Source organism: Haemaphysalis longicornis, unplaced genomic scaffold (assembly GCF_048455015.1).
Source record: "Haemaphysalis longicornis isolate Haplotype H1 unplaced genomic scaffold, Haemaphysalis longicornis Haplotype H1 scaffold_10, whole genome shotgun sequence".
NCBI classification, from domain to species: domain Eukaryota; kingdom Metazoa; phylum Arthropoda; class Arachnida; order Ixodida; family Ixodidae; genus Haemaphysalis; species Haemaphysalis longicornis.
Genome location: NW_027526204.1, coordinates 56,064,679 through 56,092,016, shown reverse-complemented (window position 1 = coordinate 56,092,016; position 27,338 = coordinate 56,064,679). Strand labels below are relative to the sequence as shown.

Below are 27,338 nucleotides of genomic sequence, written 5' to 3'. Positions count from 1 at the left end.
CATGCAACACACTCGTATCTCCTCACGGGGTCTTCAACACTCTGTGTAGCCGGTGCGAAAAGAACCTCTCCGTAGTTCATATCTTAATTACATGCAAGGCATCCGACATCACACGAAATAAACATTTTCCTGAAATATAAAGACAACATATCCCGCTACACCCGTCATTCCTTTTGGCCGGAAACCCAATGTTTTTCATTAGGAAAGTTTTTTAGTGTTTAACAAACTTCAAATTTTTACAGCTCCTTACATATCGTACATAATCGTCCTGGCCCTATACACCAGCCATCTTATGTATTCCGTTTCATTGAAGTCACAAGTTTTATAATTACAGTGACATCTCTCATTAGACAACTGTATTTGGACCCTTTGCCCTTTGCCCTTTGCCCTGTGCTTGCGCTATTACACATCAAACATCATCACCGTTAAGCTTGTCACGAGGTTTTGACAGTTGACAGCTTCAGGGTGTTAATAGGGCCGCCTGCTCGCCAGCAGGCGGCCCTATTAAGGCGGTGAAGACGCTGGTGGCGAAGACAGCTAGCGGCGAAGACGCTGGCGGCCCTAAAGGGCCGCCAGCGTCTTCGGCGCGCGCAGTGGCTTTACCAAATAAACTTGAAAACACCCAGGGAACGAGAAAATGGCGATCGTCTCGAACGCTTGTCTCTCGGCGACCCCCCCTTTCCCCGGCAACCGCAGTGGCTTTAGCCAAAAAAAAAATCCTTAGGGCTGTCAGCACGCGCATGTAACAAAACTCCAGCTCTAATGTTTAAGGATGGAAAGACATCCTGCTCGGGAGAAGTCTACACGGCAGCTACATTCTCTAGAAGCCACTAGGGATTATTGGAAACATGTCTACGACTGTGCCAATCCTTCCCGACACGACTTGCAAATACCACCAGCGCTGTCTCGAGTCGATGAAGACCGGGTTGACGTCCGCAATGCTGAAGATGACTGTGCATTCACCACTCACCGCCACGAAGACAACGACTTCCTCGTTGGCTATGACAATGGCTACTAACGCGGGAAATATGCAAATAAACAATGATACGGGCACTTAAGCCTGTGTCCGGCAATGTCATTAACAACAGCTTCGCCATTCAAGTCTTGCGAGTGAGTTCAAGCTTTTCTGAATATTTTCCTTCCTGTCCGCTATTCGGCACTAAGTTGTGATCAGCGCCATCGCCAATTTGTGACGCCTGCTTTAGTTCACATCTGCGACAATAGTCCGTGCAAACTTGGTGTGTGATTTGGGGCAACCTAAACTCCAAACATGGGTTCAAGAAAACCAAAGCAATCTAGTGGTATTCCTGAGTATAAAAGCCATATTGTTTTGCTCTCCACGCTGTGATCTTCACGCCATGAAAATGAGCCTTACTCTCAATCCTGACCTTTCTCTTGGACGCTGCTGGCTCTGCCCTGCTTGTCTTGGCACCCCAAAGACTACTCTGGCATGGTTGAAGCAATGCTCTACGTTGCGTCACCGTGTAGCAGGCACCGGTATCACCAGGTCTGCTCTGAGTAGCCGCCAAGGAGAATTTTTTTTTTTACAAATATAAATGTAATGGATCAAGCCAACTAGGCTCTGCTTCTTAAGCGGGTACTGCGCAGGTGGCAGTAGAGAAAGCGACCTTGCCATGCCTGAAATCCCAGAGCGAACAATTTTGCTTTTGGTTGTGCGGCGTTTTTTGAGCTCTATTTAACCGCACCGCAACAACAGTCAGGAATTCTGCTTTTGACTTTCCTTCTACTTTTCTGTTGCCGAAATGAACACACTCTCTCTCTCTCTCTCACACTCTCTCTGTCTCTGACTCTTTCTCATCATTTTTCTCCGGTATTCGTCGGTAGAGTGCGCCCACTCAGCCCAGCATGCATCCTCTACAGCTGTCGTGCACAGGTGCAGTGCACGCGGCTGCACTATTAATAAATGTTTTCCGTAACAACCTTTCTTTCATGCCCGATGTTTCAGCCATAAATACCACTGGTTTTTTTTGCTTTCAGGGCTGTGGAGTTTGCATTAAGGGTGTTTTATTTGTCAAAAAAGAGACGTTTTTATAGAAAAGTAATTGGCATGCCAGACACAAACCGGTCTGTTCGATATCTGTGCACATCGTCTTAAAACACTCCATCTTTGAAACCATTTTCGTAGACAAAGAGAGCCCGACCAGAAAAAATGCGGCTAGGCATAAAGCTAAAGGGGATACATTTTCTGAAAGTGTGAATAAACAGGAACATGGCAGCATCACCACTCCGTCAATGATGGCGAGGGTGCGGAGTACGGGGACTCGAAATGACATACAAGTTGTACCCCGAGTGACCCCCCACTTGCGCCCCGACCGTCATTCAATTTGATACGTGAGTTGCACCTTGATTATGCCCTAAATTAAACTTTAACTCAGGGCTAAAATCGACTTTTGCTTGATTTTCCCTTGATGGTCGTGCGCGCACGGATGGACGCGGACGGACATTGGGAGGTCTTAAGGTACTCCACACCGTTACAGGCGAGGGAGTACTAAGCGAGGGAGTACTCTCTGGTACTAACTCTAGGTGGTAGCCCAATGCGTAAGACGACTGACGCTAATTCTGTCTGGTCTACCAGAAATAGGCTCCAATCCTGCTGGTGCCTATGTGATTTTTTGCGATTGTAAATGCTATGCGCACGGGCGCGGATGAACATTGTGCGGTCCCAAGGTACTCCGCACCTAATTTCTAAGACAACATACTTAGCGTGCGCTTATTAAATATCGTTTCTCTGCCTTTTACGGCGACGGTGCCCTACGTGCAAGACAGTTTTAAAGACAGTTAAAAAGAAGTCGCGGCCATTTGGCCATTTCCAAGTCCATTTCCTATTCTTTTTTATTCCTTATTGTCCTATTCTAATTACTACATTCGCCGAGCGGGCATTTTTTAAAGAGATACATACAAAATTTGCAATGTTCGGAATCAGAATCATCAAGCTCGCACTGAGGCGAAAAATACACGACCATGAAAAGCAACACAGGAATTTTTTACAGGCTTGAAGCCAAGAGCATTGTAGAGCACGAAACGACAACAGAGACAAAAGAAAAAAAACAGAAAAGTAAAGCAAGACAAAAGGCAATGTGAGAAAAAAAACAGACATCCCATAAAACCAGTTAAAGTGGGTATAATGTATCGCAATGAACAGCACTACACAGCAGCAATAATGGATACAAAAAAAACAAATACAAGGCACGAAACAGACCACGGCAATTCAAGTAAAACTTTTTTTTTGTCGCCACATGAGCGCTTTAGAGCGGTGTGAAATCTAACAGCGGATGCGCAAACAACGTTTTCTGGCAGCCTATTCAAAACGTTAATTGTGCATGCAAAAAAAAAAAATAAGTTAAAGAGCGAAATGCGGCAATGAATTTACCTTATGTTGTTGCTACTGCCTCTCCTTTTTATACTGGAGAAGGCGGTTGTAATTCAGTCAGGCTGTTAATACCTGTTTTTCCGCTTGGTCTGTGGTTGATGAACTGTTGGTGGCATACTGTGCGGCGAGTTTGTAAGCAGTGCCGGACCCGTGCCTTTTTATTGCAGAAACACAGGAATTCCTCCCGAAAGAACAAGTGACAAAGCGGGCAGCACGGTTATGAATAGATTCTAGTTCGCTAACGAGCCCCTTGGTGTCTGGATCTCATGCAGATGATGTGTATACCAGTATGAGGAGCAGATAAGTCACGTACAAAGTCTCATTTATTTCCCGTGGGGCATGCTTGAAATTTCTTCTAATAAAATTAAGTTCCCGGCCAGCGTTAATTGCTACCAATTCAGTATGTTTAGTTGGTATGTTTCAGTATGTTTAGTTGGTATGTTCAGTAGGTTGGATGAGAACGTGAGGCCCTGGTACTTAATATCATCTGAAGATTCAATGCTTTCCCACTTTAAGTCGTAATTTGTTACTATACCTGACTGCGTCTGGCAGAGATGCACGGAGCTGCATTTTTAGACGTTTATTCTCATGTTCCATGTATCGCCCCAGTTAAGAGTACTGTTTAGATCAAACTGTAATTGAGCAGCGTCATTATTTTGAATACAGTCATTCAGGAATACATTCTTTTTCGGAAGAATGTATTCAAGTTTCAAAGGTTATTGCTTTCGGCGAAGGCAACCAGCGTTTCACCGCGGCTGTTTCAAACATCGAGGCCGAATTTCTGCAATAGCAATTAAAACAGGCTGTATGTTTTATTCGTCTCATAAAATAAAAATCTCCTCTTTATTTTTCCTTCCTCTCCGATAGGCAGCTGCGGAGTCCGTCAAGATAACCGACCTCTTGGTGTGGTTGAGTGCGAGTGCAATGGCCAGTGTTTCAGCAATCTGCGAAGATGTTTAATTGACATGTGCTAAGCCCCATCTTGACAGTAGAGTAAACTTGAGCTTTAAAACTTGATGTTAGGCCCAAGGCACACTATGGTGCCCAACGTCGCCAAGCGGTTCTAGTCTTTGAACAGCTAGTCCTTTTACACGACACTGTAGGTATCGTGTGTCGCCCTAAGATCTGGAAGTGACGTGTTCGCCAAAGCCGGCGCTGACCTGATAGTCGCTCTTGTCATTCCAAGAAGGTGATACTTACCCACACAGCAACACATACCCGCGTCGGATAGCGAACAATGCCCTATAAGCCTACGTGGTTTCGCACCATCTTTTGTGGTTGTTGCCGCCAAACGATGCGTCTGGTATTTTAGTTTACGAGATCAGTAATTCTTAGTCTCCGGAGATTTGCTTTCATGAGTTTATATTGTTATTTAGGGCTTCACGGCTTAGCCTAATTATTTTTAGATGTGCTAGTGACACTTCCTTGCTCAGAGTTTGGTGTATTAGAACGGCGATGTATTTTTGCTCACCGTGCCTTTTCCATTGCAATATTTACTGCTTCTGTGAAACGTATTTTATCTGTTATCTTGTCGGGTTAACAAATAAGCTGATTTTTAGAGTAGCCGAATAAACAGTTCTATGTTTGTTAGTAAACAGTTCTTCCTGCTCTAGTGAGCCTTAGCTTTTCCATGTACCGTCCGGTTTTTTCAGTTTGGTGCTGTTGGCGTCTGAAAAATACATTTGCGAGAACCAGTGCCGGTAGAGAATTTCGCGTTTTTTACTCATAACTGTGTTTTGTAATTCAAATATTGTCCTGGAAACACCGTATTTGAATTTCCTGAGAGCACTTACGTGGGCTTTCTTTCTTCAAATCCTAAACAATATTGCACGGAAAGTGGTTCATCGGCCGCGGGTCAGTAATTCAAGTATTCACCTTTACAGGCCAGTTCCTCTTAGTGGTTATGTGCTGACGTCCCAGCCAAACTGGAGAAAGTGAATCATCTGTGAGCTGCAAGGAATAAATCCTTCATGCGTTTTAGGCAGTACGAGCCCCTTCACCAGCGACCCCTCCGATGCCGTTGGAAACTTGAGTGACAGCCCGCGCGAAACCATCCGCGCTGTGATCCGGAAAGAATTCCAGAAACTCTTCCCGACGACACAAAAAGCCGAAGTTCCTTCTCTCGCCGTAATTATCAGCGGCGAAGTCAACAAGCACTGGGGAGTTCCCCGTCGTTGCAGGCAATCCACAGAAATATACTCCACCACAACAAACATATGCACACGTATACGGCTGATGGAGATGCAGAGGTCGCTTCAAAACAATCAACTTCCGTGAATCACTTGGCAATGCCCGACCCACACTGATAGAAGTTAACTGAGCTAATGCACTGTTTGAAAACACCTGTATTTTGCGGTGGTACAATGGTCAGTGGAGGAGAGAGGTAATGGGGCCAGTTCACAAAAAAGAATGGAACGTAAGTGTGTCAGCCATGCGTCTTCGACGCTACATCGAAGAAGAATTTGTTTTTTTCTTTCGAAAGCGATGAATTAGTTTGTTTTGATCTTGTGTGTGTGTCTTTATTTTGTGTATATCACGCCGCAGTATCAAGTTGACCCCCTGGGCACGCGTCTGTGGTGGTAGTATGTATTTGCTTGTTTATGACCAATAACAATCTGCTGCGAGTAAGCGCCGTTGCGTGTCTCCGGTTCTATCATCCTCGTGCACCGAGGACAATAAAGAACTACCCCAACTGTCCATTCCAATGTACGGTCGTCCTATGCTCCAGCCCCAACATCTCCGTTGTAACACATAACCCCTAAGAAAGGCGACGTGTGGATAACACTCGATCGCCGTCCGCTGAGCTACCATTGGGGACAGGACAGTCACATCTGCTGTCAGTGCTACTACGAAAACTGTCTCCGAGCTTTCTCAGTCGACGTCCCACGGCGCCTACTCCTGCACCGCCTGATTAGATCGAAAACCAATATAACAGGCGCTAAAACAGGGCGGAAATATTATGGAGTTCGACACAATATAGACGCATACCCCTCCCGGACGGCCTGTTTTCCATCAGGCAGCAGCCTGTCCCCTCCGCCAAATCCTTACGAATGGCCCAGCGGCCGCTGAAATGCTAACTTTGTGTTTGGAGGGTCACTCAGCCCACGCGTAAGAACTGAAAGAAGTATCTCCGGGAGGTAAATTAGTAATGCTGCGAAAAAACGGAAACCTCCAACTACGCAACCACGACATAGACTTAATCCCCACGACGCGTCAGCTGCCCTCGACGCCATGGGCAAGCCCTGGCGTAGAGTCAAACACGATTATGACTACATGCTGGAGGGCTAAATTAAAAGAGACCAAGTCCTCCAAGACTAACACAGCGGCGCGCAGTTACCGCTCAGCAACAAGAACAAGCCGCGCTGGCTCAAAAACTACAACCACACAAAATCAAAAACTACAACAGACATACGGCTAAACGTTGACGACTTCGACATAGTCGCCTATATCAATAGGGGAGCCGACTACCTAGTGACGAGTGGATCATGCACAGAAAAATTAAAAAAAAAGTTGGAAGTTTTCACAGACCACACACACACGTGCAGCGGAACGTGTAAGTGGAACGTGTAAGTCTGAAATAACAAAACACGGCAACGCGTTTCCTGCTGAATTTATTATAATTCTTAACGCTCCGGTCAAGATATTGCTACGTTGCGCTGGACATGAACAATGAGATGAGGACGATGTTTTCTACACTATTTACGTGCCGGCTATCGCCGAGCTCGCACCGGCTGCGCGTCAGCCACCTCCTCGTCGTCGTCGATGGTGGGACATCGGGAACTGTCCCGTAACAATATTCTAAGAATAGAGTCTCCGACGCGCCGCGGTGCCGTAATTGATCTATAGGTGCAATCAATTACTTTTTCCGCAGACGAACTTTGCATCGAAAGAAGACAAAGTACAACGATCAGAATGGCTTCTGACCATATCATCCCGCTTCTACGTGCACGCATCGGGATCGCTGCCTGATATCAACATTGTTTCTCACACCGATGCTATAGGTCATTCACAACGAAGAAGTTAGATACACTTTAACATGAAGGTGCAAACACAGCACTCGCCATTAGTAGAATTTGCGCACTTGCAGTTTTCCTTCCCTCTGTGTAGTGCCATGGTTCACTGCCAATCGCTTCCTTCCAAAAACATGGAGGGCACGTGTAGCGCCATATTTTCCTGTTAACGACGCCGCCGGAGCTCATGCTGGTCATCGCGAAAAGGAAGAGAAAAATCTTTGGAGCGTTCCAGAATACAGGAACATGCGAAGGCCCCATCGCGCTGCCCCAACTGGCGTGATTCTTTCATTCACTCGCCCTTTTCGGTTTTACCGTAGAGCCGGCCTGTCGCTCTATATATGACAAGTGTGAAAACGCAGAAAAAAAGAACGTTTGCATTTAGCGAAAACAACCTTCGCTCGGAACGTATGTCTCGGTTTGCGTTCCATGGGAGCACCACGTACGTTGCTAATGCCACTCTCGAGTACAGCAGTACCTGTGAAATCTTGAGTTAAAAGTTTGTGCTGCGCAAGCGGATTGTTATAACAATACGTTTTCAGCGTACGCTGAAGCAGCACCACGAAGGAAATCCTACAACATATGTGAGGTTCGTAACTTCAACTCTCAATAAATATACCGTACGTAAAATTTCAGTCATCCACAAGTATGGTAATCGCAGTTAAGCGATCACGTCAAGAATAAAGGAAATTTATTGCAGAAAATCTACCAAGTAAAATACACGATAAAATAAGGAAACGTAAGAGGTAAAGATTACCAAAAGTTTTTATCTCACATATACGCCCGGAGAGAATTCTGCAATGCATAATACAGAAATAACAAACAAATTCTTGCCTCAACACTTTTAGCCCTAGCTCAAGAAAACATTATATGTGCTAACAATGCTTGAACACACTATGTGAGCGTTAAAAATCTTCACTGCAGGCACTAAGTTTTATTTTGTGATTCACGTGCGAGCATGCTAAGCGTTAATTGCCATGCATATGCGACTGCATGTCCGATTGACAACAACCAACACATGGCCGCGCCACCATGTATATTATACTGTCGCAATGCAGCGCACATCAAACAGACCACAGATGATTACGTGGAATAGGTGTGCGACACTTCGCGCGTCAGCTATAAGGGAACTTGCATAACGCTGAGCACTGCAGTTCTCTCATTACAGATCTCATTATGAAGAAGCAATCAGGGGAACATACGACTTCCGCACTGATGAAAAGGTCTTGATATACACAAATTCTTGCGCCCACAGCAAACCATTTTAGTGTATGCTAGAATACCGTCTTACCGTCTTAGAATACCGTCTTAGTGCATAGCGTCACAGCCACCAGGCTTTGCTGCTCTAAGAGAGTATAGAAATACAAAAAGCCTCTGGGCAGTTTTATGTTTCATAAAACGCATGAACAGAAAACCAGACAAAGCACATCACTCAAAACAGCGGCTAAGTACCTTATTGTGGGATTTTTGTGTTTCCATAATTTATAAAAAATGTCTTACACCACTAAGTGGTATGCAATGTTCCCATTCCAAACGACATGCGAAAATTGTCAAATTCGCCAACAAGCCGCACTGCTGGCGATCGCCGATGTGCACAGGACCAGCAAAAACCGCAGTGGGAAACTCGCTTTAAAAGCCCAGCAATGGCGAGTGACATCGCGTCATCCCACATGGTCGCGCCCCGTAAACAGTGTAGCCATACAAAAATATTGTATGGTCGGTTATAGAAAATCCTTTTTATGGTCGGCTTTAGCTATTTGGCCCAATATTCTTTAGACGTTTCTATGGTTGTCTTTAGCGAATCGTATCGCCATTCCTATGGGTGTCTTTAGCTTCTTCTATAGCCAGTTCTGTGGTTGTCTTTAGATATTCGTATCGACATTCCTATGGGTGTCTTTAGGTTCTTCTATAGCCGGTTCTATGGTTGTATTTAGCGATTCGTATCGCCATTCCTTTGGGTGTCTTTAGGTTCTTTTATAGCCGGTTCTGTGGTTGTCTTTAGATATCCGTATCGACATTCCTATGGGTGTTTTTAGCTTCTTCTATAGCCGGTTCTATGGTTGTCTTTAGCTTCTTCTATAGCCGGTTCTATGGCTTTCTTTAGGTCTTCTTTCGATATCGCTATGGCTATAGAAGAAGCTAAAGACACCCATAGGAATATTCATAGAAATGGCTAAAGACAGCCATAGAAATGTCTAAAGATAATTGGGCCAAATAGCTAAAGACAACCATAAGAAGGATTTTCAATAGCCGACCATACGATATTTTTGCATGGGTATAGCTCTTGGTGCTTTAGGATAGCACCGACGACTCGTTCTGTGCGTAGGCTTCCTTCAGTTTTCGACGGCACGGTTTTCCTGTCTCCGTCTGTGGAATCATATCCACGAACTGGACGCCACCGTGCAGCTGCTTGTGAACGGCGACGAGATCTGAAAAGATTGATATAGTAGTAGACAGTATGAGATATTTTCTGTCCTCGACATCAATAAACTATGACTCGGCGAACACCAACGACTTAGAATATTAGACTGAACAACCTCACTGGACAAGGTATTCCCATGTTAGTGAGGTTTGCCTAGCTTTAGGATAATAAGCTTGGGCAACAGATCAAGTTCCTCAACGTTTAAATGCGAAAAATGGCTTGCAATCGCAGCTTTCGTGAAAATCTAAAAAATTCCCCGCATTTCCCCGAGGGGAAGAATGTGAAAGTGCGAATGCACAAGTTGAATTTGCGCGGTTCGGTAATGTTCGCGAAAGAGAGATCACAAACACACACACACAACTACAAAGAAAGAAAGATGCATTTATTCACAGACACCTATTTGTGTTGTCGTTGTACTTGATTGCTAGAGCGGATCTCAGCTTTGAAATTTCGTGTCAGTACTCCTTTAAGCAGGTGCATTAGCCCTTCTCACGCCCGATTCTTGGCCAATCCCCCACGTGGGTATGTGCCATGTCAGCGGCCAGCATAGGTCGGCGTACTCACTCGTGAGTACACTCATTTGTACTCAAACTCATGAGTGAGTACGATGAGGAGTGATCACACACCGAGAAAAAAACAGTGAGTACGATGACGAGTGAGTACAGGGGTAAGTCCACTACTCGTGAGTACAGTACTCATGAGTACACTACTTATGAGTATGAGTACTCATGAGTACAGTATTCATGAGTATGAGTACTCATGAGTTTGAGTACTAATGAGTATGAGTACTCACGAGTACACAGTACTCACGAGTACACAGTACTCATGAGTACACAGTACTCATGAATACACAGTACTCATGAGTGTACAGTACTCATGAGTACACAGCACTCATGAGTACAATACTCATGAATACTGTGTACTCATGAGTACTGTGTATTCATGAGTATATGCACTCCTGAGTACAGTAGTGCAAACAAGTTTTATCACGAGCTCGAGTCCGGACGCGCGTGTACGAGTCGCAAACATTTAGCGGTGCCGCTGTGCAGCTTAAAGGGACCCAGAAAAGCCTTCTGTAAAAGTTACAAAAGGCCTGTATGGTCACGTAGCACCAATATAGCGATGCAATGCCGTTGGAATTATTGATCTACATTCAGTATTAGCTGCGCCAGAAGCAATTAAATGCACCTCTCCCCACTTGCCGATCGACTCCTCCTCCCTCTCTGCCTCCTTCAAAGCAGCTAGCTACACTCCTGCGCCTACATTCCTAGGCTCGCGTCAATCACTGCGGACCCGCCTTTGCCGCCTTTGCCTCGGGATCGCGCAGGAAGGAGGAAGAGCAGCCGGAAGCCAATGGCAGTGACGCCGCCGGCGGCCGACCTTGCCGGCGATTGGGCGAATCAGGGGGCGCCTTCGCCGTTGCGTCAGCAGCGATCGCCGTTGCGTCACCCGCGGTCGCTGTTGCGTCAGCCGCGGTCGGCTCGCTGTGGCGTCGCGCTCATCGGCTGAGAAAGGCGATCTTCAAAAATTGTTTACAAATTATCTGTACAACGTATGGGGCTCACACTTGGCTCAAAAATCTCCCGTTATGTGTTCTACCACCTGAATGCATTTGATTGCCACCTTCACAAAGCTTTTCGGGGTCCCTTTAACTGTCAAGGATGGTAAAATTAGACAACGAAAACTGCACTTCCCTCCTTTCCCGGTCCCTGTTTGGCGCGTTTTTCGGCGTGCGCTCGCAAAGGGGTCAGTCACGGTGAAGAGGGAAAAAGGAGGGGGTGAGGGCCCGGCGGGAAACGCGGCCTCAGTTGCTCTTCTCTGATGGGACTTGTTGACTGCCGCAGTTATTTTTGTTGACGCGGCCTGTGAACGCGTGGCGGCTTCATTGCGCTTGCTCCCTTGCAATTGTTTTATGGGGAGAGGCGGTGGACGCTGCTAACAACGCACGAACTAGGCGCACTGAAGTCCCTCTTTTTCGGTCTTCAGAAGTTTCCGTAGACGCATGTCACGCTGAGTAGTATTTTCGTGAGCCGAACCGCTCATTTCAACAGTCGCAGTTAATTTACGTAACTCGCGTCAAACCGACTGCGTGGTTTGTAACGTTCGCTGTGCGTATTCGAGCGACAGTTTGGCTGATGTACGTGCGCCCATATGGTTTTATTAGGTTCCCGTTTTGAAACATTTTGCTCAGGTTCGCTAGTAATATGGTCTCGTGTAGTGCCATTTACAAGTGAGCATATAGCCCCACCGTGCACTACGGCGTGCACGCGCGGCGATGGAATTTGCCCCAGCAATGGAAATAAAATATCCGAGTACACCTAAGCACGTTTGTGAGTTGCGAATCGGACATCATAATATCCAGTTCAACGCGTGCGGCGCCTTGTTTAGCCTCACATATTTTGTCGAAGAGCTGTCATCTTGCCGCTGGAAGAGTGTTTTGCTTTCGAATGGCTTTACTTTCGAGTGGCAACCCGATTCGCCGCTTCTCGTTTATGCCACCGTGTAATGAGGGCGCTGACGATGATGGTGAATTTCGGTGGTTGTTATTCCCCTACCTTCACTACTGTTTACAGGCGGGGCGACCACCCCTCGCTAGAACTATACCGCCGAGTTTAAGCTCGCACTGTGAGAGGCCTCGTGAAGGAATTGTTTTGAATTGATGAACGCCAACGCCAGACGCCGGGATTGTCGCTTAAGCTCTCATTTTGGAACGTCTCGTAAAACATGTAAATTGCACATAACGACGTCACCGCACTTTTTGATCGATCGCTGCCAGCTTAATCCGCGTTGCTCGAGATAAGAGCTGCAGATTTCCACTGTGCAACCAACCCACCAACACGGCAATACAGTGACGTCAGTGCAAGCTATCACGCCTCCGAAAAAACTCCCAAGCATTTCCCCGAGGGTGAACATGGTTAAGTGCGAATGCACGGGGTGATGCTATGAGGGGGAGTAAAGTTAAAATCCGTTGGCATTCGCCCGTGAGAGCGCGCGAGCCGACCCACGGAGGTCTGGCAGTTTATCGCTGCATATATAGGGGGGTACGCCGCGCCGAGCGCGCCGAGCCAGGTGGCTGAGAGAGGAGGCGAGCGCAAGGGGAGAGGGACAGCGGCGCACGGCAGCTGCAGCCGAGCGAGGGGGAGAGGAGAGAGTGTGACGTCACGGTGGAGAGAGAGGCGCGCGGCAGCTGCTGGGGAGAGGAGGCGCGCTGTGACGTCATACTATGACGTCACGGCGCGAGGAGCGGTGCGGGGAGCGGCGCGCACCCGCGCAGCCACGGCGAGGAGGCGGAGCGAGCGCGGTCCCGTGGTGAAGTGACGTCACCGCGCCGTTGCTACCGACGCTCCTCTCCGCTCCACGCCGTTGCTAGGGAGAGGAGGACTGCGGACGCCGCCGCCGCCACCGCCGCCGGCGGTGGAAGGTTTGGGGTCGCTTATAAAGTGCATTCGCACTTGAAACGCGTCTACAAACTTTGTTCTCGAGTACACGAAGCACGGCAGAGCAGTTCGACACTGCTTTAACGGCTGCCAAGCACCGGCAGCAACTGGGTGCCCTGCGGCCCTCGACTGCGACCGATACCCTCTCCCCCCCCCCCCCGAACACACACACACACACACTGTTGGGACTGGGCCATTCTAGCTCAGTCACCACTGTTCGATTCACTTCACTTTATTTCCTTAAAGACCCCACAGGGGGGTGTTACATAAGGGGCGCGTTGTACAACATAGATACAAAAGCCACAGGTTAACAATACAGATGCATAGATGTTGCGACGTTGCCCTGCTCAGTCCGCCATCGACGCGGCGCAGAGGAGAGCGATGAAGTTGTCGAGCCGACGGTGATTTTAGGCTGCATTCATATACAATATATACAAAGGTAGCAAGAGCGTTATATGGCTCGCGCAGAGGCACTTCTCAACTCAGGGCCTCCGATGAAATGCCGCCGCACAGCCGCTGCTTCAAGGCTGGTTTTATACCCCCGGGGTTCCGCCGCAGCCGCGTGCAGTTCGAATCTTTCCAATCAGGACTATCACTGGCCGCAGTTTGAATCCGGCGAAAGCAGGCGAAGTGATAGCGTCAGCCGAGCCACGAATGGGAAAGGGGAGGCGAATCAGCGGCGCCGTCTCCACAGTCTATTCGTCGCTGCGTGTCTTTTGCGGGCCGGTCGTCCCAAGCATGATTTGGTGCGGCCGTCTCGATGGGAAAAGGAGAGTAGACTCGGCGGCGCCGTGTGCCGCCAGTTGCGGCACGTCTGCCGCGGGCTGGCTGACCGAGGCGCGAATCGGGCCCATCGTCGGCGCGTCGCCAGGTGCAGCAAATTTGTGTCGGGTGCTCTGGTTAAGCGCACACACACGCATAGAAAAATTAGTAAGATCAGACCCGTGTGGGTTTTGGCCTAGCTGTTAACGGAAATAGACACAACGACGCGTAGCGCCCGTCCAGTCCCTTTTTCGCGGCGGGACCTCCCTCTTTGGCTTTTCGCGCGCTAGCCGGTTTTCGTCTTTCTGTTTATCTCTTACTTTGCGGGCTGGCGGCGGTTGTGAGGGGTACGGTTGCGCAATGTTCGCAGAATTCGGAACAGCGGCGGCAGCGTCTCTTTCCAGATGGTTTTAAAGGAGCCATGAAGAGAAAATACAACTTCGTTTAATTTGAAAGAACTAGGATTCAGTATCTCACTCAGCTCCATTACAGCCACAAAAGATGTTTTTTTAACGAAAAAAACGCAAGAAGTATTTAAAAACTTTCAAATTTTGCACCACAGTGACGTGTTATGAGCAAGAATGACGTCATACGGGCCAACAGTAAAACAATTTTCAGTGCGTTAACTGCACGTTAGCATCCAAGTGATGCGCTCAAATGGAACTAGAGGCCCCATTACAGACGTCCAGTCATGTGTCGTCGCGACAGTTCCTTTTCACCCGAACCACCTAAGAAGAAGAAGAACAGGTCAGTTAGGCGGCCGCCAATCGCACAAACAAGGTTCCGTAACGTCATAGAAAAGTTGCGGGAAATTGGCTAGGGGGTCGCGACTGCTTCACACGTTTTCTTTAATATCTCCGTTATTTGTTCGAAGATTGCGATGATATTGGTATCATTGTTATCGGGACTAAGCCGTCTTTCTAATACACCTAACTTGTATTTTGTCTTCATGGCTCCTTTAAAGACGATAGTCTTTCTTCGGCCACTTGAGCGCGACAATGTTGGCCTGTCAGTCTGTCTGTGTCCGTCATAAAGATAATTCATTATTGCAACTTAATATCACGCCCCGCTGTACACATGGGAGCTACTGGGGTCACCGTTTAGCTTCATGTACATAATGCGCCCTCTCTACAACTGGCCAACTGCCCCGCGATTCAAAACGCGAGTGCGTACGTCCCGTTTCGCTCTCTCCCGTGTACGTGCCTTCGCGCAGTGGGAAGCCCTACGACAATGCACCGTGTAAGACGTTTTCTTCTCGGGCTCCTCTGTCCTGATGTATATGTAATCTCAGTATTTCTAGTTAGTGAAACATTTTATTTTTTTCTGTTAAGCCTTTCATTCGAGCCACGACCTAGCTAAGATGTTGCAGTCAACAGGATCATGATTTAAGGCCACGGGAGGACGAACGGACGAACAACCTGGACGGACCGCACCATGACTACGAGAGTGCAGCACGCAGACATGGGGCACCGACGCACTCCACGCCAGCGGTGGTCGACACAGTGCTGACTTCAACGGAACGCTACGTCCTATGCTCTGCGAAGAAACAGCAGTTCGTGAGCGCACTACGATTACGAGGGCTACCCTGCTCTGGCCGTAAGGACGACATCATCTTGCGTCTTCTAGAGGACAACGAAGAACGTCGCCATCTCTCCAAACGAACGAATGTGCCAACGCTACTTCAGGCTGCCTCCGACAACAAACGGCAGAGGACCATGCAAGCGGCGCTGTTTGAGCGCAGAAGGCTGCGTGATGAACGAGAAAGTTTTCTGAGACAACTGGCGAGAGTCGGCCGCACGTTTTCCACGGTGCCTGGACTGCACGAGATCCGAGCACAGGCAGAATGCACGACGGCACGCACATGAACGAGACGACGCATGCAAAATTGTGATTGCGTGCGCACCGGACCTTTCCCAGGTAATCGCCACGATTACGGAGACGCATCGAAGGTCAGCGCATTTCTGGCGAGATGACGAACACACGTTGCTCTGCTACATCGCCCACGAGCTACATCGCCCACGCGCAGGTCATTCCAGCAACGAGCCACGAGACGCGCAACGTACGCAGCGCGCACGAGCCAGAAGGCACCACGTTCCTAGCACCCGCTCTTCCGCCACAGACGTACACGAACGGAACGCTGAGAGCACGGAACGCAACGGAGCCGGTACGTACATTTTCCGCACGTGCTGTCCCGGCGCGGGTCCACGCAACCAACGACATCGCATCCGGATTGGTGGATATGGCCACGACAAGCGAGCAAGACGCACGGCGCCCGAAATGCACCATACGTGGCGAACGACCGCACCCCAATTATAGGGGAGTTTCCTAGATAAAACGAGACGCACAGCGCACGAAACGCACCAGAAGTGACGAACGACATCCAACTTCAAACCAGTGGAGCTGACCACGGAGAACGAAATGCACAACGCACGGAACGCCACCAAGCCGCAGCACACACGGAGGAAACGAGGAAACTGCTGTTCGCGACATCCTCCGCTCCCACTGCAGGTGCTATCCGGACTTGGCCAGCGAATGTTACAAGCGCAGAAATCACCTGGCTACAAGCAACAAAAGACCCAGCGCAGGCGGTTTAACCCTACCGGAAAGTACGAGCTCTCCGACACCCGCTGCTCCCGCCCGAGTCCAGCGGACGAACGACATGACACTCGTGCAAGTGGGTCCGTCAACGAGCAACGACACGGCCAGCGCATGCGGCATGTCCGAGCCAGAATTAACAAGATCACCGGCACCCGCGCTCCGATCGAGACTCACATGACAAACAAAATTTCGTACAAGAGGACACAACCGCGAGCAAGCGGACTCGCGATAAACGGATCCTGCTTGTATGGGAGAGATAGCAATTATAGCATTCTCGAAACAACGGGCAAAAGACGAGGTCTTGAGCGACGACACGGACACGGCAAGAACGGCAACGAATGAACCCGATCCAGACGAAGCATCGAATGCCCTGACGATGAAGTCACGCTTGCGACGCCGAGGAATGTGGGACCGAACGGACGGCACGAACTACGCCCGCTTCCCCACCACAACGGTTTCACTTCCGAAACAACCACGGCGACTGCGAGCACGGAGCCACAACGACTTTGACCGATCAGCCATGCCACCCTACGAAAACGCCCCGCTACCGCACACTAAACGAAAAGCCAAACGGCTCCCGCACCATACGCAACGCACGCGTCAATTCAAGCAACGTCCTCAACGCGCCGAACTATGCCATCCCTACACAGCGCAGCTCGCCACCGGACAAACCAGACGTCTACGCCCCCACATGCATCAAGCACGCAACGAGCTACACGAACACAATCGCCGACGGAAGCGGCGCAACCAACGCAACGCTGTAAACACTGTCAAGTTCAGGTCTGACGAAGTGAATCCCACGGCACACACACAATAAAATCAAGCAGATTTGAAATTCACCGAAGCTCAACGAGACGAACACCCTCTTAACGAAGTTTCTAGTATCTGGAACAACAAAAAACAAACGCCAGCACCGAGCATCTGTGAACAAGCGGACAGTGATCTGGATACGAACGGACGTCAATCTACGCGAACGCTTCATTGTGCCAGGGGGCAGGCGCATTTCGGATTCAGAGCACGATTAGGATACGTATCAGCGCGCCCGGAAACGAAAACGGGCGACAAAAGCTGCCACCCGAAGACACGCAGAAAAACAGTTTACGGCCATGGCCGCACCGACAAGCCCCGAGCTCCCCTGAGCCCGACCCGGCCTGAGAACAAGACGAGACGCCAGGCGCAACGCGAGTGCTTACGTTCCGTTTCGCTTTCTCACATGTACAGTGTACTTGCCTTCGCACAGTAAGTCGCCCAACGACAGACGTTTTCTTGCTCTGTCCTGATTTATATGTAACCTGTGTTTTTCTAATCAATTAAACAATTTATTTTTTCTACTTAGTCTTTCATTCGAGCTACGACCTAGCTAACAGTGCAGATAAGTTGAGTATTCGTGAGTAATACAAATTGAGTACTCATGAGTACTGATTGAGTACTCATGAGTGCAGAATGAGTAGTACTCATGAGTGCAGAATGAGTAGTACTCACGAGTGCAGAATGAGTAGTACTCATGAGTAGCACTCATGAGCAGTAGTACTCATTGAGTACTCATGAGTACAGATTGAGAACTCATGAGTACAGATTCAGTACTCATGAGTACAGATTGAGTACGAATACTCGTGAGGACAAATGAGTTTGAGTACAAGTGAGTACGATTACAAATGAGTATTTGATGAGTGAGTACGAGGGATTTTGTGAACAGACGAACTTTTTGAGTCTGAGTTTGATTGAGTACAGCGTAAATAAAAAAAAATGTGATTGAGTTTGAGTGAGTTCTTTCTGTTTTGCCGACCTATGGCGGCCAGGCAGCGCGCGCCCATCTCCCCCCGTTGCCAAGGAAGACGAGGAGAATCCTGGCCACTCCCCCACGTGGGTATGTGCGATGTCAGCGGCCAGGCTGCGCGCGCCCATCTCCACGTGCGCAAACATCGCCGGTGGACGCAGGTTCAGGGTCGCTTAAGAAGTGCATTCGCACTTAAAAACCGCATTCCTCTCCAAAAGCTTTTTTACCACACGGTTCATAGTCTGTTCGTGCGCTGTTACTACTAGCAATAATAATAACAACGAATTAGTTATTTTTTGATTGTTTTAGCTGCTTGGTTACGATTAGTACAGTATTTTAGGCGAAAGCAATAAAATGAATATTGAGCGAGAAATGCGTCGCGCGGGGCGCCTAGCAGCAAACAAGCTTCTACATTTGCGTGAGTATAGCCGATGGCGTGAATGGAATAAATGAAAAGTGTTTGAGTCGTAAAGGCTATTAGATAAATTAAAGACTGGATGGAAATGTACTCCCGGGTTTAAGGTACGTCGGATGAGTCACATCTCCGGCACCAGTACAGCATCATCGATCTCTCGAGTATGCTCTGTGGCGTGCGATTTAAAAAGAGGGTAAGGGTACGAGGTAACTTCCGCGTTCCGATAATGGTAGCAGCACCGAACATTTTTTTAAACGTCTTGTTTTTTAGGCGATACGAAAACTGGCACCTGTTAAGCTAAGGAGGCGCGATGATGATGGTGATGATGACTTTAAAAGATCGTGCATTTAGCCAATAATTGATTTCTTTATTTAAAACCTTAACTGAAAATGTTAATTTGCATGAAATACGCCACGATGAGGTATGTCCGTTAACTGCGCTTGAGTTTATTGAGGACACACTGTTTAAGGAATACAGACGAAGGACATGGACAGCGTGAGCGCAAACAACTGGTTTATTAGAAATGAAACATTTTTTACTTAGACATCATAACGTGTAGAAAGAGCTACAAAGTACAACTAGAAATATGAGGAGGGGGAAATGAAAGCACAGTTATAATAAAAACAGGCGCTAAACGTCGTATTCTGTTCAAAGGCTGTTTATCTCTGTTTATATAAATCAGCTCCAGCGTAATCTTCGCTTGACGAGCTTGGTTACCATGCCTTCTTGATAAAAACTGCTCTTTACCAATTTTATTTCAGGCGGGGCCAGCACGATTGAGCATGAGCTCACGCACTCCGTCTGCTGTGCTGATATGAAAAAGGCTTTCCAAATTTCGCGTGAGGTCGTGTTGTGTTATTTTGCACAACTGAAGTTTCCTCAAACATTGCGTTGCACTCGAATTTTTTGCAGTGGGTCATCAAATTGCCTAAGGGGGCCGTCTGCTGACATGCGTAATGGTGCTATCTATGCCTCTTGTTCAGGCACCTCCCTGTCTGCCCCACTTATGCTTTGCCGCAGTCCGGAGGATTGTTGTACACTACCCCTGCTTCACATTCAACGAGCCTATTTTTATGTTGGGTTCTCCCAACTGTTTAGTGGCTTCCGGCACAACGTTTACTTTTTGGCACAACTCTTTAAGTGTGACTGCGCGGAAAACACTGTATTTTTAAAACCGTATTTCTAAATCGACTGAACAATTTCCCCGCAATTACTTCTTCTAATTTATTCAACAGTATTCTTGCACGCATACACACCATAGCACTATTACTGGCTTGTGGTGTTAGTGCATGTGCAAGAATGCTAACATATAAGCCGACATGCGACGACATTCGACACTCAACAGCCGACGAGAGCCCCCAATCGATCACAGCCGACATTCGCGCGGTTGTATAAACAAAAAATACATTTTATACTGCTGCACGTGTCGGTATGTTCGAACATGCACTATGAGCTTCCAGCTCTGAAGTCATTAGGAGCTTCTAGCAAAGTTCATAAAATTATCTTGCGCGTTTTGTTTTATTGTGTGTCTGGTGTGCTACAGCGATCGTAAACATAACCAAAAAGCGGTAGCAGATTTGGCCAGCTGTGAGCCAATACAAATGATCCCACCACCACCAGGTAGCGTTTTTTGTCATCTTCTTTCGCATAGAAAGCTCATTACCGTAGGGGTGCAGGGATCGTACCAGGATATTAGGTGTACCTTTCACGACATTCTTGCAATTATTTATCAATGGAGCAAAAAGTTATTTGGAAGGCAATCAAAGTTGCCTGCTTCACTCTAAGGCCAAGAGAATTTAGAGCCATGGTTTTTAACATTGTTATTTTCTCTTGTGCTTCCGAGCTATCGACCTTATTTTGCCCACACATTATTTTGATGTCCGAAAACTTAAACTCATTATCTCTTAAGAGCTTCCGGCGGAGGCATGAAATAGGCGAATATGTCACTCAGGTACTCAAGCTATTTTGCCGTTCAACATTAATAGACTGGAATTACTTCCGTACATAACTAAGAAACATTGCGGGTTGTGTTGTATATAGGAAATGTTTAGGTAGTACAAACGCAGCATAGAGCGAGTTGTGTGCTTCTGTTGCATTTGTAACAGTGCTCATATCTCTCACGTTGTAGCTGCCCCTTCCTCTTTAATTTAACCCATCATTGATGATACAATAAAAAACTGAAATTAGATCAAATGCATTTATTCTTTAAAGGTTTGCACCAGCACTACGTGGATTTTTAATGGAATACAACAATACCAGTATTTGCAGTGTTACCATTTTTGTTAACTTAGATGGGGCTACAATAGCAATAAATTCCAACAATTGCTGTGCGTTGGCAGTACACAAAAAATGCGACGTACACAAGACAGTTACTCTTAGTCACCGATTTATAGATCATGTAAAAACATCAGCAGGATATAAAAACGTTCGCCATCGTAATCTCATTTTTCGTTTATTGGTGACAAAAAATAAGCTATACTGGCCTATCAACTCTTCATTGTACCGTTGTCAGTAAGCCATGCAGCTGCCTCTGTTAACAGAATGAGACCTCACTGCACCTCGCACTACGCTGTGTATTATCTAGACACAGTCTAAGGACACTTCCGTAAAACGGTTTGTTAAAAACATGAATAGAGTTAAGGCGGGTCCTTTCTCGCCTACAGTAAGCCGATCAATGAAAGTGGTGCTACCTGTGACACAGTTCGGTCGTTGACACAGCAAAGCACAGAATGCTTGACAAGCCATGCAGTCCAATAAGTGTTTTGTGGTTGATATTGTTTGGTACCTTGCATAGAGTGCTAGGGCTCTGGCTGAAGCAGGTCATACATGCGGGAATGTTCTTCTAATGCCACAGCCAGAGCGCGATTAAGGAGCATGTCATATTTTCGCGAGACATTAAGAAGCAAACTCTGGGCCGCAAGTCATTGTGACGGGTACTTAGCTCTGTATATTCGCGGGTCTTCGACCGATGCCACCACGACAACCTTCCACCAGGAGGGGTTCAGCTTGTTTCTAAGATTCAGATAAAAGTACAGTACATCTTCCGCACACTCTGAAAGTATGTAACACTTGCGGGTTGAGGGTTGCATGTAGCAAGCCGGAATGGTTTGCTGCACGTCGGTCTACTAAGCTGCGGAGGGCCGTTTGAGGATCCGCGTGGGTTACAGTGCTTCAGCAGATGTTCCCATCAAAGGAGGTCATAAGTTAAATTTTTATTAGACACATTTTCACCCAACTATGACGACAACCAGTGATGTACGGTGCGCCCACACCGCCGCACATTTTTAGACAGGAAAGAATAGGTATTGTCTTGGTGCAAGTGTATGGCTACAAAAAAGTAATCTAAAGGAGCATTGCCAAAAGAACCGGGCACGTAGGCTCAGGTACGCGCTATTTCAGTGAAAAGTACATACGCTTAATGCAGCGCAATAGGCTCCACACTGGAGCCGCAAGTAACGCTAGGGAAAGACAAAAATACCTTAATTCTTCCCACACAGCGCCGTTTTCCTCCGGTGTTTTTCTTCCGAGTGAGCCAATAATGCGCCCTCAATTGTTTGGCCCACGATTTCAGGTCTATGACACGAAGTGTTTCAGTAACTTGAGTCGCGTTCGAGCTCCGGACTTTCTTGTTGTTACGTGGTTTCTAAGGGGGATAGCTCGGCTCTGTATGTTTGCCGATTAGCAACCGTTCCGAAGGTAACACGAACGTATAAAAAAGCCTGCTGCAGAAACGAAGATCCGAACGACATCACTGCCTATTATGTGTGGCACTACCATTCACTCTGTCATACTCGCTGCAAGTTAGTGCATTAAGAAGAAATGCAGGTTGGGCTTGTTGGTATGGGTTCATGATGGGGACAGCGCAAAACTAGCTGCTAGATTGTAATGTAGAAGTTGTCATGACGATGGCTTTCATTGTGTGTGTATATATGTGTGTTTTTACGATGAAACGTTTCAGTTGCTAGCAGTGCTTCGTCCCGTGGTCTTTCTTGTACAAGTTTTGTTTACCGCTGTCTCCATCATAAAAGCTAGTGCACAGGGGATTGCGTTGGTGGAATTTGTAAGCCCAGAGAAGAATAAAACGGCATTTCTTGCGAGCGAGAAGTGGTTTGGGAGAGTTTCAAGGTGATGGCGGTTGTTTGAACGAGCGACACAAGACGCGGCACAGAATCATAAAGTTCGCTAAACGCCGTCATCTTATCTATGGCCAGCGTGTTCTCGGAGTTTCTACTATGCACGTGGGACCAATCTCTCCATAAAAATGCTTCGCGTTGAAGACACCACTCCTAGCATGAAAGTATACCGACGGGTGAAGAACGTCTGCACAAAGATATTGTTTTTGGAGAGGAGGTACACTGAGAAAATTATAAATTTTCGGTGTACACTGCTCCCTCAGAAACTATATCAGTGGCCTGTGAGCAAAATTAATGCACAGATAAAGCAACGCCGTGTATTTCACACCGAATGCAAAAAGCAGATTTCTTAGGTGAAATGTTAAAGGGTTGATACTTTTGTAGAAAAAAAGCTAGAAGTACACATTTTTTCCCGGAAATCCGGCAATGTACAAGGAAATTAAATGAATTTGTGGTGCTGCAGGAAGAGATGGAGATTGCCAAACGGTGTACAATTACACCGCAGTTTTATTCCATAAACTCGAAGCACAAAGAAAACTTTTTGTTTAGTTCACTGAGGATGACTGCCTACAATAGATGCTCATCTGACAATCTGACAGATTCGAAAATGACTATGGTATCAAAAAATTCAGTCATGCTTGAAGCTGTTAACAAAGCATGGCATCACCATAGAGCTTCATAGAGGTTGTGAGACACGTTCCTTTAATAACATAACGTGATGATCAACTGAGTGTTGTTCACAGCAGGGTTTAATATACGTCCAGGTGAACTGTAGAAATGTGAACTTATAGGTGGTGCGTCGGTTTTATGTTCAAGCAGGCTTGGGTAGTTTTTTTCATTTCTTTCCGAAAATTTGGCGTAATTACATGGTCTACACTGATGAATGGAGTATTGGTACCTTCGATGGGTCCCGCCGTGATCTGTAATACGTAACGCGAAACCGCCAGAAGCTCTCACTTGAGGGGGGGGGGGCAATACAGAATTTACGGTGAACTATGACGGACCCTGATATACGTTGATCTAGACAGGCGCACATAGCACTACCTCAGCTAGCACAGAAATGTTTGCCTACAGTACAATTCTGGAAGTCATGCATTCCTTCTCCTTGGTTGTTCGTAAACGATGCTGTGTCGTTGTATACTTAGCAGAAACGCATTCAAAGTGGCGCAAGCCGTGGTTTTGAGCCATAGAACACCTGGAACCTAGTGTACAATGTTTATATTGTTTTTTGGCCTAAGGACTCCATGGAGGTTATAAGCGCCCCTTGAATACCACTTAAACATTGTCTAATTACGTGTGTTATAAGAAGTGTGTAGCCAAGTCCCGAAAAGCGATATCTCCACCTGAACTGCGTATGCTTCACGCAACAATATTTTACCTTGTTACTGCGTATAAGAGGAAGATAACTGAAATGGTGAACTGAGTGAGAACTGGAGCGTTGCGTAACAGTGACTGACACGATATTAACGGTACCGTAAAGTTTCATTCCGGAAATCATAACTGCGGTTGCTTGGAGTCACAGTTCAGGTATGCTAACTGTACGCTTTTTCCAGTTGTTCACCAACTCGTGATTCTCCTCGACAACATCCCCAACGATGGTTTTGTCTTTACAAGATCAAGGGCCACAATTATTACTTCGGCTGTCCCAGGTTTTATTTTAACCTAATGTGGGCTCTTCCAATCAACAAAAAAGCTGTTCTGAGACACAGGTGCGGAGAAATTCCTGTACAGTTATAGCTTGGGCTTAGAGGACTTGTAATTGAGGCTGTTTCTGCAAAAGACGTTTCCAGTACTTACAGAACGAGACCTCTGTTGAGAGGCAGGTTTTCTTAACAAACCATGGGGACCTAATAACCACTCCTTAATGCTGGATGAAATACAAGTGAGCAGACCAACCACCAAGTCAATCCGAGGGCACGGTCCACCCGCAAGCACATACACAGCATCTTGGATGCTTGAGGCTACTTTTCTCTGCAGTCGAAGCACCAAACTTTCTTGAAATTACGTTCATTTGAAATATACCCCATAATAGAAAACCCATCATTGAGGCTTAGTAATTTTAAGCATTTGGTTATTTTGTCATCTACGAGAACAGTAAAATGAAGGTGAGAATATCCAGAAATGTTCCCATTGCCCGGTACGTGCACTTCATTTCACCTGGAAGTAAACCGTATTGAACGTTATTCTCGTAACACGAGGTTAGGATAAACATTTTCCACATTTTGCTCACTAGGTTGCGGTATTTGATCTCAACTCACCTACCCTCAGGTGTTGGTATAGAGGATTGCATGGCTTGGAGGTTTGTCTAATGATGCCACTTTTTCATTGCCCGGTAAGTTCTTGTGTTTCAGGGTTAAAAGCATGCAACTTACTTTTCACAAACTCCTCAAACTCCCGCCTCTTTTTTTCTGTAGCTGCTTCAGTAGAAGGTCTAACTGCTTCATTTAGCACAAGAAAGGCTCTGGCTGCTTCTCCAAACTCGGGATGCGGTACTCCCACAACTGCTGCCTGCGTGACATCCGGGTGCCCGTGGAGAAGTTCCTCGAGTTCCGCAGGCGCCACTTGCTGGTCGTTGCACTTGATGAGGTCTTTCATTCTGTCTAGTACATAGAGCTGCCCGCTTGCGTTGTAGTAGCCAGTGTCGCCTGCCATAATGAAGCCTGTGCATTAGTACGGCGCTTTCGGAGTGCTGACTCGCCAATCGCAATAATGAAATGTCGGCAATGCCCAAGGAAAGTGCATGCAATTTGAAGGTAGGCACGAATATTCTGAAAGCGAGGTCATTTAATCTGAAATTAATACACATGTACTTAGGGAAATCAATTTATGCATCACTTGTCCGATTTTAAGGCGGAAAGAATTACCACTCATGCCCTTCCGCTGGTACCTTTGGCGCGTGTGCTAGAGCAAGCACAGATAAAAGTAATTTCTTATTTTAGTATTTGCCTCAATTCAAATATACGATTTTACACTCTATTCAGCTGGGTGGCAGACTCCTTTGTGGCACTTCCTGTCATCATGAGGACCGCGCCGTAAATTGTTGCTCTGATGGAGATATTTACTCTTCAACAAATAATCATTTTTTATACTCCCTGTAGCCAACAAAAGCACAATTCCAAATTATCACTGGAAAACTCGGACTCTCTTCTCTATTTGAAAGGTGGTTAGACCTCAGATATCCACGAAATATAGCATACGGACACACGTTTTTAGGCAAACATGTATTTCAATTACCTTCCAAAAAACTCCAATAAAACTTAAGTGTTTGGCTTCGAGACATGTATAAGGGCTACCCTTAGAATAGTTAGGCCACGTATTCTGCGACATCTTTTGTCAATATCCTCTATCATGTGCACCTGCTAATCGCTTCAGACAAAGAAAAGCCAATGAATCAAGTTGCATCGTCCTTGTTTGTGTTTGATGACTTCTGACATGAAAAATGCATTGTTCCTCAAAGTTTTGTTTTTTCTTACTAAGAATATTACTTTTTTAAAGTGATTTCTACCTGTTCATTTCAACTTCAGAATGATACTATACGAAAGAGTTTTGTGTCTAGCGTGGTTCTTAACCTATGCATTCATATGTGTTCTCGCCTATTTTCCTGTACTATTTCTAGTGTACCTATTTTGGTTCGTCTTTCCTATTCTCAAGCTTCAGAGCGGTGAACGTAAAAAAGACAGGTATAAGCAATTTGGAAATTACAAAGTACTATATACCCCTAAAGTCAAAAATATATTTGTAATGCTATCATATTACAGGCGATTAACGAGCTAGAGTAATAACAATGTATAGTTAGCAGGTTTCGGACATTTGGATGCTTTGCTATGCTGTAAGATACAAAAAGTAACACGCATTACGAAACCAGCACTTGCCTGTCTTGAAAAAGCCTTCCTCGTCAAAGGCGGTGGTCGTGGCTTCAGGCATGCCAAGATAGCTTTTGAAACAAGTAGGTCCCTTGACGCAGACCTCCCCATGCTCGCCAGGGCCAAGCTTCTTGCCCGTGTCTATGTCAACAATCTTGAAAAAAAAAGGCCATTGATAGCGCCAGGTGGTGTACTACTTTGTTATGACGAATTTGCACAGACGCTTTCCCTCGGTGACCAAATACTGCGAGTTCATGCCCCACAAGGCATCCAACTGTACCACACAAGCCTTTTCGCTTGACTATGACCCTTCCAATTGGCGGCTAGACTATTGTGCCTATATGGACAAAACCACCCACACTGGTGGTTAAATTCCAAACTATAATTATGGCCGTACACGCTAAGAAGGTTGTCTGGAAGTGAGGCAATTCTTCATAGTCCGCAAATGCCTGAGGTATCTTCTTGATGGCAAGTGTGACATCTAATGCTGTGTGGCATTTTATCAATTTAGTTTTGTCCTTGGGAGGTCG

General features: G+C 46.7%; 1 protein-coding gene across 2 annotated transcripts in view; it reads right to left on the bottom strand.

Moving 5' to 3' along the window:
• Positions 1 to 8,108: 8,108 nt before the first annotated feature.
• The window catches only part of LOC144158570 (uncharacterized), a 76,248-nt gene continuing 57,018 nt past the window's right edge, over positions 8,109 to 27,338 (bottom strand). Inside the window, exons 9-11 of one of the 2 annotated variants that reach the window (XM_077689530.1) lie at positions 26,818 to 26,962; positions 25,318 to 25,590; positions 8,109 to 9,830 (exon numbers count right to left, since the gene is read on the bottom strand). In XM_077689530.1, coding sequence (XP_077545656.1) covers positions 9,694 to 9,830; positions 25,318 to 25,590; positions 26,818 to 26,962 — 555 coding nt within the window. In that variant the 3' untranslated portion in view covers positions 8,109 to 9,693. The remainder of the gene's footprint in view (positions 9,831 to 25,317; positions 25,591 to 26,817; positions 26,963 to 27,338) is intronic. The other variant, XM_077689531.1, reaches the window with a different exon arrangement.